Genomic DNA, 12783 nt, shown 5'->3' with positions numbered 1-12783 from the left:
TGATTATTGGATGAACAGGTCCACTGGACCGGTACGGTTGTCAGTCGCCACATTATCTTTCCTATTTAAACAATTCAAGATCAAACGAAGGGTGCCTATTAACTACCGTATATCTGCCTCCACATTTGAACTGGTTCAGTGGACGTGGTCCATGTAATAATTTCTCGTACAGAGGCTAAAACGTGTCGCTATCCTCCACTGGCCTCGCTATATATACTCGCTCTATCGAGCCGCAACTCCTCAGCCTCTTCGATTTCTCTCTCTCGCTCGCTCGCTCGCGTTCTTGGTGGAGGAAATGGCGGACGGGCCGGAGAGGGATATCGACGAGCTTCCGAAGAATCCGGCCAACTACACGGCGCTGACCCCCCTGTGGTTCCTGGAGAGAGCCGCGCTGGTACACCCGAACCGGCTCGCGGTGGTCCACGGCCCGGTCCGGTACACGTGGGCCGATACCTACCGCCGGTGCCGCCGCCTCGCTTCCGCCCTCGCCAGCCGTTCGATCGGTCCCGGGAGCACGGTCGGTCACTTTCTTTTGCCCTCCTCTCCTCCTTTCTAGGAGACTTTTGTTTATTTATTTATTTATTTATTTATTTTTCTCTTGCTGACAATCGTAGAAAAACGAGGGTTTCGAGATTGTGTTCAGAAGTAATGATGCAATTAGTAAAATATTATAAGATTTTCTGGAATTTTAATTTTTAGCGCGAAGTTTATTTCAGTAATTGTTTATGATCCCCAATTATAAATATTAAATTTCCTTGCACGTGTTTCAATTTACGTTTTTTAATTTTTTTTTTAAGTTCCGTAAAAATAATTTGTTGTTGTTTTGTATAATATTGCTGAAATTTTTGCCGATTTCTCCATTTTTTGGAATCGAAACTTATTTATTAAAGACTAATGAGAAATTTTAGCATAGAAGCTTAAAGCTAGGTTCTTCAAAGTGGAGTGGATTACTAGACTTCCTTTCCTCAACATAAGAAAGAAAAAATTAGCGGATTATGATTCGCGGTTGGAAATATTTAATTTCGTTAGTAAAATGTTTAATTATGATTTGCAGTGGGAAATATTTAATTATGAAATTGAATTATGTTTAATTATGTACAGTTATGTTTCGTAGTTGGACACATTTAATTTCTTCCGCATCCATTTTCTCAATTAAAATTCTTAGATTTTTAAAGTCAAAAGTTTTTAGTAGGTTCTTGATTGTTGAAAGACAGAAAGAGGAAGGCCAGCATAGAAAGTTATAAAAATGATAGAGAGGGCAAAATCATGGATCAAGCAAATTCTACCGAAAATTATAATTTCCTAATTCCATGATTCCAAGCTGCTGGCTTAGCATTTATCTATTTGCTGAGTCACTTTCGCGTGTCTTTGGTTAAATCCAATACAAAGTAAGAACTTTGCGTAGAGAAGTCATGCATGAAATGTTCCATATATAATTGCATAACACAGAATTGATGAGGTATTGTTCTGAATTTCTACATCAAATGAAGATTGTATTCCCTTGAAATCCATAATGATTGATTTATCCATAGAAGAGTATTTGGATGTATGTATTGGCAATTTGAGTAGCTCAATTTGATGGCTCACCAGAAAGGGGAGTCTGTTTGCCAATTTTTATGTTAGCCAGGAAATCCTTAGTTAAGTTGGTTTGCTACTTTTGTAGGGACTCATCATTCCTGTATGGTATCTTTTTTAATTAGTTCTGATGATGGTCTTTTGTGGGTGGATGCCAACTTTTTCTTTTTTCCTTATTTTGTGCGGCCATCGTGTTGTTGCTGTGCAGTGCTTTCTGATAGAGATAATTTTTCATTTTCTCAATAAAGGAAAATGAGTGGTCCATACGCTGGCCTTGCGTTTGCCAATGTGCCTCTCTTTTCATGTGATGATATGGACTCCTTGGGTACCCATCGCCATCACTTGCCTTGTGAAATATATTCCATTCTTTGACGGATCACCATGCATGAGTGTATGCATGAATTTTTCCCCTAAACCTTTTTAGTTTAGTTTTTATTTATTTATTTATTTATAACATTCATAGAACTTGACTGAGACACAGCTGATGGTTATGGCTGTGGTCAAAAAAGCTAGTGATATAGAGAGAGGGAGGCATATGAGTTGGTCAATGGTCAAATCGAGGTTTATTTCAAACAGAGGAGGGAGAATAGTTTTGGACTCTTTAAACAGGTGAGGGTTTTTCTCTGTAAATAGGTAGTTTCCAATAGAGGAGCAAGGCAAATGGTAGGTTCAACTCTCTCAAGACCAACTGAACACTCTTCTGGGAGGAGACGAATCTAAAACAGAAGCTTGGTGGTTTTCAAACTTAAAATTAAGCAGAGGGTTATTGGAAATGATTGAAAATGCTTCACATTTATGTAATGTTTTTTTTTTCTTGAATATTTGTTTTGTTGATGATGACAATATATGGTTGCTTAGAGCAAAATTTTGTCTGATAATTTAATACATGTGTACTCGGCATCCTTGGATGCTTATTCTCAGTTTCAGAGTAAGTTTTGTTCTGTGAGAGTTGGCCACTGTAATAGATTCTTGCATATTAATGAGCATTGACTCATAGTTGCCTGGAAAAGGAAATTGAGGAATGATCCAAATTTGCATGATCCAGTGTTCCTAGATATGTATGTCCGGTGAGTTGAGAAGGATGACAAAAGATTGGAAACTCATGGGCTCTGGTTCAAATATTTTAAAAAGGAATGGGTTAATTTGCGATATCACATTGTGCTCTTCTTTAGATATTATTACCTAATTTGACATAGATGTGGAGGCAAAGATGTAGGTACTTCAGATTTCTTTCTGCAATGACCCTCTTTTCATCTAGTTTAACATAATTATTATGCTTGGGAGTGGGATGAGCTAGTTTCAGGTCAGACAGCTGAAATGAATCTGGATGTCATTTTCTTGGGCTACCACTATATGTAGTTATATTAGCTATCAACTGCATTTGTAGTTTTTCTGTTATTAAATTAATGATAGTGGTCTCATTAATGTACACTACATGCATGCATTTTTAAAACATTGCTAAAATTTTTATCCATTGCTTCTTTGGTATTCTTGTGGTCATTATTGTCATATAGCTGATGAAGTCTAGATATATAGGATTGCAATTTAGCTGAAAGAAATTGTTTTCTTGATTTCATTAGGTTGCTGTAATTGCACCAAATATCCCAGCTCTCTATGAAGCTCATTTTGGAGTTCCAATGGCTGGAGCAGTGGTGAACTGTGTCAACATTCGGCTAAATGCTCCTACAGTTGCCTTCCTTTTGGATCATTCTTTAGCTGAAGTTGTTATGGTGGATCAAGAGTTCTTTCCATTGGCTGAGGAATCTTTGAAGATAGTAGCAAACAAAAAAAAAGGGGCTTTCAAGCCTCCACTTCTAATTGTTGTGCGTGATGAAACCTGTGATCCTAAGTCCCTTCAAATGCTCTGAGAAAAGGTGCTATTGAATATGAGAAGTTTCTAGAATCTGGTGACCCTGAATTTGCTTGGAAGCCACCAAAGGATGAGTGGCAGAGCATTGCTTTGGGCTACACTTCAGGAACAACATCCAGTCCAAAGGGTGTGGTATTGCATCATAGGGGTGCTTATCTAATGGCTCTCAGTGGTGCTCTAATATGGGGAATGAATGAAGGGGCTGTTTACTTGTGGACTCTGCCCATGTTCCATTGCAATGGCTGGTGCTACGCTTGGTCCCTGGCTGCTCTCTGTGGAACAAGCATATGTCTTCGCCAGGTTTGTTTTTGATGTTTATTTATTATCTGAAGTTTGCCTTTTAGGCCCTCCATTGCTGAAAAATTGTTATCAGTTTACTAATGTGCATTTTCTTGGTAATAATAAAATGCTTGTATTGTGGTTCAATGGATTTAAATAACATGATTGAATCATTTAGTCAAGCAGAAAGCCACTTGCAGTTAAATGCATTCCAGAAGTACATATACACTTGATTACCTTTCGGCAAAAGTTACACCAGATTACCTTTTGTTAAAGGTGCCACAAAAAGAGGTAATGAACTTGAAAATCATATACAAATATTGCTTAGTGTTGTTAATATATCCATACAGCTGCTTTGTGCAGTAACGGTACTTAGGGAAACAAGCATACTTCATTGATATGCGGTCAATTCTTCTCTTGTCAGGCTTTGACTTGTTTAACATGAAGGTAAGACCAACCATTCCCCCTCCCCCTCTAAGAAAATATTTAAGTGAGACTTGTTTGACACATTTGGAGTAATGCAAAAGGGGATAAATTGGTGAGTAACCCATACAATTGGTCTTGTTGCAATCCCTAATAAGGAGAGAGTCTGTGCAAAACAAACAATGAAGGATGAAACAAACAAGATATGAACATTTCCATATAGGTGAGACATGACTTGTTGGTTATGGATGTTATTTCTTTGAGCCAAATAAAAAAGTTTAAAGAAAGGTCATCAAGTGGATGTTGTTCTGAGTCATGGATATAATGTATTATCTCCTTATTAATAGAATCCACAAAGAGGTGATGGGCTATGTATGTTTTGACCCCGAGAAGATCATCTGAAATGGATGAAAATAGAGTGACAGAAAAGAAAAGCTCATAGAGATGGAAAAAAAAAACAGGTATAGCGGTGAAGGACAAAACAAGCAAGGTACGAACAATCCCATATAGACAAGGCAGGAGTTGTTGGTTATGGTTATAAACATTTTGCAATGGAGCAAACATCCTTCAGTGTTCTTGAGATGATTGTCGCCATATAGATTACACATCATGCAGATTTAGTAGACAATATATTTGAGTATTTATTGACATAGTGTGGTCATGTTTAACAACTAAAAAGGCGTGGTAGAAAGGTCTTTAGAATAACTGAAGGGAAGTTTGATGGGTTGTGGATTAGGATATGGGTCTGAATGTTTGAGAAAGGCAACAGCAAGACCTCAAAGGTTTAGAGAGAAATGGTTTCAATTAGGCAATTACAGCTACCTCAACAGCATGACCTTTTTTTGCCTCTTTTGTACAGTGGGGTTCTCATCATATGCTATTAGCATGTATGAAATAATTTGAGGTGGCTGTGGAAGGGCACAAAGGTTATGAATAAGATAAAATGGATTGGACTTGCACAAGGAATTTATTTATTAGTCAGGACTGACAACAGATCTAACACTTGATAGAAATGAGTGGCTCACAATTATTGAGATAAACTTACTTGTTATGGTTATGGTATTCTCTATCTGGCATTACTGCACTCAACATTTCATTCTCTGTATTCACACTGAGAACCTTACATCTTCCAGCTATGTTGTATTGTCAATCTCATCTCCTGGCTTTGTTCTTTCTTTTCCTTACCTCGTGACTGTTGAATTTACTATTGGTTCGTGTTCTATCCTCCAAGGTAATCTGGGTGCAATTTTTTTAATTCTGAGCACAAAACTGTTACATGATCATCATTCTCGGACAACTCTCCCTGTTTAAAAGAGGAGGGGAAAAAGCAAAACCGGCACCCAGTTCTCTGGCCACTGGTTTTTGTACTGGTTTATGTTGACTTTTCGGGGCCTTTCCGGAGTTCAATCATCTTGAGAGAAAGCACAAAGAGAGAGAATTTTTGAAGATAGTGGAGAATTTTTTGAAGATAATAAGACTCTGTATTTTTTTTTTTTAGTTTTTTGAAACTGAGAAAAGGAGGGCGTCTTTTATAGGCATAGACGACCGCAAATGCCCTGTGTGCGAGAACGGCACGTGGAACTGCCACCCGTGCGCGGTCCGAAACCACCATGGAACGGCCGCACGGAACGTTGCCGTGCGATCCTCTCGCGAAATGACTGAATGGCGGAATATCCATGCGCACTCGACATGGACGTCCATGCACGTTCGACATTCCGTGCGAGAGGAGTTTTGAAACTCAGGAAAGATCCCGAAAAGTCAACAATCCCCCACAAATTTCAAAACTCACAAAATATTTAAATTAAGCAAATATTTGAAAACTTTCATTGGGCTTTTTTTATGCTTAGTACAAGTACCTTCTAGGTTTGAACTTGTATTTAGTATAAAATACACACAGTATGAAGACGATCTGATCAAATGCAGAGTAGCGTTATTTAGGCTATGTGCTTGCCTTGATTTTCATGAGAGTTACTAGGGATTCGCCCTAATCCCATAGTTGTGGCCTCACGACTGCTTTCACTAAGGTAGATCCTAAGGTACGTATAACAAAATCGTACTTTACTGAACTTTCAATCTTGGATCTATTGAGAGCTATGCTCAACCTAACTGTTACACATAGAGCACTACACTATAGGGATGGATTGGAGATAAACTCCAAGAATCAGTGCTCTCAGATGTCACCTCAGAGATCGTTACCTTTTGAACCTTGCCAGTGAGTCTCAGCTGGTTCAGAAGGGATATAAAATTGTCCTTGATTGTAATAAAGTTGTAATAACTAAGAATAATGCTTTCATAGGAAGAGGATATGTAAGTGAAAGCTTATTCAAATTAAATATAATAAATTATTTTATTAATAAAGCTGAGAATCAAGTTTATTTTGTGAATAAATCTAATCAAAATTTGTGGCATGATAGATTAGGTCATGTACACTTAAGGAAAATCAAACATATGATGGATTTATAGCTAATTCCCAAATCAATCTTAGATACATCTAAGTGTGAAATATGTTTTGAATCTAAACAACAAAAAAAATCATTCAAATCAGTTGAAAAAATTCTGCAATCTTGAAATTGATACATAGTGATGTATGTGACTCTTCTAAAATTGCAACTTGTGGTGGCAATAGATATATAGTAATCTTTATAGATGATTTTTCGAGATACTGCTATTGTTACCTAATTAAATCTAAAGATGAAATTTTCAATAAATTCAAAATTTATAAGAGTGACGTAGAAAATCAACAAGAAAAAAAATTAAGATTCTTAGGACTGATCGAGGAGGGGAGTATACTTCAAATGACTTTTTTCTGTTCTGTCAAGAACATGGAATAATTCATGAAGTAACTGTTCCTTACTCTCCACAGTCCAATGGTATGGCTGAGCGTAAAAAACGTATCCTCTTGGATATGGTGAACGCTATGTTGATTAGCTCAGGTCTGTCTAAGAACTTGTGGAGGGAAGCTCTTCTGTCTTCTTGCTTCATCCTAAATAGAATCATTGTTAAGGATAGTAGTAAGACCCCTTATGAATTTTGGAAAGATAGAGCTCCTAACTTAAATTTTCTCAAAGTGTGGGGGTGTCTAGCTAAAGTGAATATTCCTGAACCCAAAAAGAGAAAGCTAGGATCTAAAACCGTAGATGCTGTTTTTATTGGCTATGCCCAAAATAGTAATACCTATAGGTTCTTAGTGATTAAATCAGATATTAGTGATATAAGTTATAATTCAATCTTAGAAGCTAGAGATGCTTCTTTCTTTGAAGATATATTTCCTTTTAAAACTAGAATTTCAAGATCCTTAGAATGTGAACCATCTTCTTCTAGATCTATGGACTTAGAACTTGAAACTGAAACTGAATTAAGAAGAAGTAAAAGGATCAGAACTGAAAAGAGTTTTGGAGAAGAATTCTTTACATATCTTGTAGAGGGTGATCTTTGCACGTACGATGAAGTTATGTCATCATCAGATTCATCATATTGGAAGGAAGCTATAAATAGTAAAATTCAATTAATTCTAGAGAATAAAATTTAATTTTATCAAATTTACCTCCTGGAAATAAAGCAATGAAAACTAAATGGATTTTCAAAAGAAAATTAAGATCAGATGGAATAGTAGAAAGATATAAAGCTAGATTAGCAGCTAAGGGATACAGCCAAAAGAAAGACATAGATTATTTTAATACCTATGCTCCTGTAGTTAGGATAACCACCTTAAGAACCTTAGTAGCATTAGCATCAATTCATAAATTAATGATTCATCAAATGAATGTAAAAATTGCATTCTTAAATGGAGAATTAGAAAAAAAATCTATATAAACCAACCTCAAGGATTTATTATCAAAGGATAAGAATATAAGGTATGTAAATTAATTAAATCACTTTATGGATTAAAACAAGCTCCTAGACAATGGCATATTAAATTTGATGAAATTATCCTAGGTAATAACTTTAGGATTAACGAACATGATAAATGTGTGTATTATAAAAGAAATAACTCAGATTTTATCATTTTATGCCTATATGTAGATGACATTCTATTATTTGGAACATCACTAAAAATAATATAAGTAATTAAAGATTATTTGTCAAATAATTTTGATATGAAAGACTTAGGAGAAGTTGATATAATCTTAGGAATGAAACTTAAAAGAACAAATAACGAAATACCATAAACCTAACACATTCAATAGAAAAAATGCTTAAAAAGTTTGAATATTTTGATCTAAATCCTGTCTCTAACCCATATGATCATAGTTCTCATTTAACTAAGAATTTAGGAGAACCTGTAAGATAATTAGAGTATTCCTAGAGGATAGGGTCATTGTTATATGTAGCAAATAGAACCCGTCCTGATATAGCTTATGCTGTAGGCATGCTAAGTCGGTATGCTAGCAATCCTAGTGAAGAACATTGGAAAGCCCTAGAAAGAGTCTTTAGATATCTAAAAGGGACTCTAGATTACTTTCTTTTGTTCTCCGGTTATCCAGAAGTACTAGAAGGATATAGTGATGCAAATTGGATGACAGATAATTTAGATGTTAAGTCCACTACAGGTTATCTTTTCATGTTTGGAGGTGTAGTATCTTGGGGTTCATGTAAACAAACAATAATAACAAGAAGCACGTTAGAATCTGAATTAACTGTTTTTGACACCACTTGCATTGAAGCACAGTGGCTAAAAGATTTAATTAATGATATTGAAATTCTTCTATTCAAAATATCTGTAGTATCAATAAATTGTGATTGTAGAGCTCTAATAGATCTGTTAAATCAGTAGACATCAAATAAAAAGATGAACAATCATATTCTGATCAGATACAAAATTGTGAGAAATAAAATGAAAGATGTGATATCACTTTAATTTATAAGATCAAAAAATAATCCGTCAGATCTTTTAACTAAAGGTCTTTCAAAGGCTTTGGTGTTTGAGACATCGAGGGAGATGGGCTTAAGCCCATATATTAGTCACTAGAGTGGATCCCTGCCTTTACGTTTGGAGATCTCAGGGTCAAGGTTCAAAGAGAAATGACCTCTGAGGTGACATCTGAGAGCACTGATTTTTGGAGTTTATCTCCAATCCATCCTTATGGTGTAGTGCTCTGTGTAACGGTTAGGTTGAGCATAGCTCTCAATAGATCCAAAGCTGAAAGTTCAGCAAGGTACGATTCCATTACATGTACTCTTAGAGGATCTACCTTAGTAAGAGTAGTCGTGAGGCCGCGACTATGGGATTAGGGCGAATCCCTAGTAACTCTCATGAAAATCAAGACAAGCGCATGGCCTAAATAGCACTACCCCGTATTTAATCAGGTCATCTTCATACTATGTGTATTTTATACTAAATACAAGTTCAAACCTAGAAGGTACTTGTACTAAGCATAGAAAAAGCCCAGTGAAAGTTTTTAAATATTTGTTAAATTTAAATATTTTGTGAGTTTTGAAACTTGTGGGGGATTGTTGACTTTTCAGAACCTTTCTGGAGTTTCAAAACTCCTCTCGTGCGGAATGTCGAACGTGCATGGACGTCCTCGTCGAGTGCGCATAGATATTCTGCCGTTCGGCCATTCCGCGAGAGGATCATGCGGTAATGTTCTGTGCGGTCGTTCCGCAGCCGTTTCGCGAACTCTCCGCGCGCGGGCGGCAGTTCCGTGTGCCGTTCTCACACACGGAGCTTCCGCAGTCGTCTGGCCTATAAAAGGCGCCTCCTTTTTCTCAGTTTCAAAAAACAAAAAAAAAGTACCGAGCGTCTTCCTATCTTGAAAAAATTATTTCCCATCTTCAAAAATTCTCTCTCTTCGTGCTCTCTCTCTCTTTCGTTCATTTTGTTGATTGGGCTGAGGACGAAGTTGATCGACGTCCGTTCGAGATCGTGCCACCGACGGGCGTTGGAGTGCTTGACTTCCGGGTTGTACTTGGAGGAGGGTGTACGGCTCAGATCTTCATACGAGAAGGGACCGGAATCTCCTTTAGGACAGTGTTTTATAGCTAGGTTCTATTTATTTTATTTTTTATCATATCATATTTAATTGTATCATACACATCACAGAAAAAAATATTTTAATATATATATATATATTTTGGTTGACATCTAAATTATAAATAAATTTTTTTTAGCCTATTTCACTATTTTTTCATCTTAAGCTTACTCTTCAATACAAATTTTTTTTAATTAGTTTATTTTCTTGTAATTTTATTTTTTCCTGTAGTTACATTATATATATATATATATATATTATTTCATATATTTTCTATAACAGTTTAATACGGGATCTGATTTTTTTTTTTTTTTTGGGTGTGTGCGTGTTATATAACTGTCATATATTTTCTATAACAGTTTAATACGGGATCTGATTTTTTTTTTTTTTTGGGTGTGTGCGTGTTATATAACTGTCTAGATGCCCATACTTTGGTGATTTATAAATTTAAATTACATGATAAATTATGTCCGTTCTTTCATCAGAGCCCACAATTTTTTGGTTTGCTCACAGAGCCCGCTGAGATCTTGGAGATCAGAAACCTTGAAGAGAACTTGCACATTTTGCGCAAATGTAGTCTTATTTTCTTTGTTCCCTTCATTCTAATCCATATTGCAGGTGACAGCCAAGGCCGTCTACTCAGCCGTAGCCAATCAGGGTGTGACCCACTTCTGTGCTGCCCCAGTTGTCCTCAACACCATCATCAACGCCCCTCCGAGCGATGCCATCCTCCCCTTACCCCGTGTTGTCAATGTCATGACTGCTGGTGCTGCCCCGCCCCCGTCACTCCTGGCTTCCATGTCCCGCCTTGGTTTCCGCATCACCCACACCTATGGCCTGTCGGAAACCTATGGCCCATCCACTGTGTGCACTTGGAAGCCTGAATGGGACCGCCTCCCGCCCGAGGAAAGAGCCCGTCTTCATGCCCGCCAAGGTGTTCGCTACATTGGCTTGGAAGGCCTTGATGTCGTCAACCTAAAAACCATGGCTCCAGTCCCTGCTGATGGTACTACTCTAGGAGAAATTGTTATGCGAGGGAATTTAGTTATGAAGGGCTACCTTAAGAATCCCAAGGCAAATGAAGAGGCCTTTGCGGATGGTTGGTACCACTCTGGTGATCTGGGTGTGAAGCATCCGGATGGATATATAGAAGTGAAGGACCGGGCAAAGGACATTATTATCTCTGGTGGTGAGAACATCAGTAGCCTGGAGGTGGAGAGTATATTATACTTGCACCCTGCTGTTTTGGAAGCTTCAGTCGTCGCTCGGCCTGATGAGCAGTGGGGGGAGTCACCATGCGCCTTTGTGACACTGAAGGATGGTGTTAATCAGAACAATGAGACAGAATTGGCAGGGGACATCATGAAGTTTTGTCGTGAGAAGATGCCGGCCTACTGGGTTCCAAAGTCTGTGGTGTTTGGTCCCCTGCCGAAGACAGCTACAGGGAAGATAAAAAAGCATGAGCTGAGGGCAAAAGCCAAGGAGATGGGACCAGTGAAGAAGAGCAGATTGTGAGTTTCTGCTGCTGCTCTTTGCTCACCGTGGATAGGCTTGATGATAAGTTGCGGAGTTGTTGAATGGTGAGTGCTGAATAATATTATATTTTAGGCATGAGTTGTGTAATGTTAAACTACAGAAAATACTCACTGATTTGGATCTATAAATGGCTATGGATGAAGGTAAGTAGATGCTCAGTGGTCTAGTGGATTTCTGGTTTTGAGCACTTGCACTGTGGGTTGTTGGACCTAAATGCTTTGACCCAAGGTTCATCCGAAACCACCTTATCCTAATTGCAGATTGCAATTATGACCTATGGAAAATGTTTTGGATCTAGTCTGGACTAGACATTTTATTAGTTGTAGATCCATGATATGGGTTGCATCTGTCATGAAGAAATCTAGTTCAATTACAGGACTATTTGTGGTATATTCAAAACTTATAAAATTTGTGGACGGTTTGTTGGAAAGAATCTATATCGAAATTAACTGGACCTTTGACAGCTGATGCAATGAAAGATGGTGGGCTTCGCCTGACTCTGAATTAAGGGTGGGTGGCCTCCTATAAGTTTGGTTGTACCGTGGTGAGTGCTGCTATTGAGATTCTTGTTGTTATGTTTTACTCTGTTCAAGTGGATCTTGCCAATCCTATACAATCCTCGGTGTAATTCGCTGAGAGAAACATACAAGCTAGTCTCAAATCAAACGGAGCTATATCATGTTCTGTTTTCTGAGGGAACTATAGCATGTTCTCTTGCATTCCTTTAATTTTAAGGAGCAAGAGGCACCAATCTTTTCTGGCTAATCAACAAAAAAAAATCTTTAAATGTTTAGGGATCAACAATTTTGAAGCACAAACTATGTTAGAAAAACGAATAGAATGTACAAGTGTCTAAGAAGCCCAAGATCATTGGTCTTTTTGGGTAACCAGACAGAGAACTCATGGGACCGGCTATTGATATCCGATTACTAGTTTTCTTGAAAGAGCAACTTGTGGATGACAAGTTATGGATTGCCATTCGATTTGTTTTATTCATGGGGACCAAGATGAACTAGAGAGAGAGAGAGAGCTCTGCCAAGCTTTGAACCATTTGTTTGGGCTTGACTTGGATTGTAGTCAAACTAGCTCTGTGAGTGTTATATTTGTTCTCTTCTTTCGGAGGGTGAG

General features: G+C 37.6%; 1 protein-coding gene across 1 annotated transcript; it reads left to right on the top strand.

Moving 5' to 3' along the window:
• The first annotated feature begins 233 nt into the window (after positions 1 to 233).
• Positions 234 to 11813, top strand: LOC105057401 (acetate--CoA ligase CCL3). The gene is given in 4 exon segments (XM_010940002.2): positions 234 to 517; positions 3156 to 3429; positions 3432 to 3745; positions 10738 to 11813. Coding segments are annotated over 4 exon segments (1707 nt in total). The 5' UTR covers positions 234 to 295; the 3' UTR covers positions 11635 to 11813.
• Positions 11814 to 12783: the final 970 nt, after the last annotated feature.

This window comes from Elaeis guineensis, chromosome 14, assembly GCF_000442705.2.
Source record: "Elaeis guineensis isolate ETL-2024a chromosome 14, EG11, whole genome shotgun sequence".
NCBI lineage: Eukaryota > Viridiplantae > Streptophyta > Magnoliopsida > Arecales > Arecaceae > Elaeis > Elaeis guineensis.
Note: the sequence above shows the minus strand (reverse complement) of the source record. Positions and strands in the feature narration are given on the sequence as shown.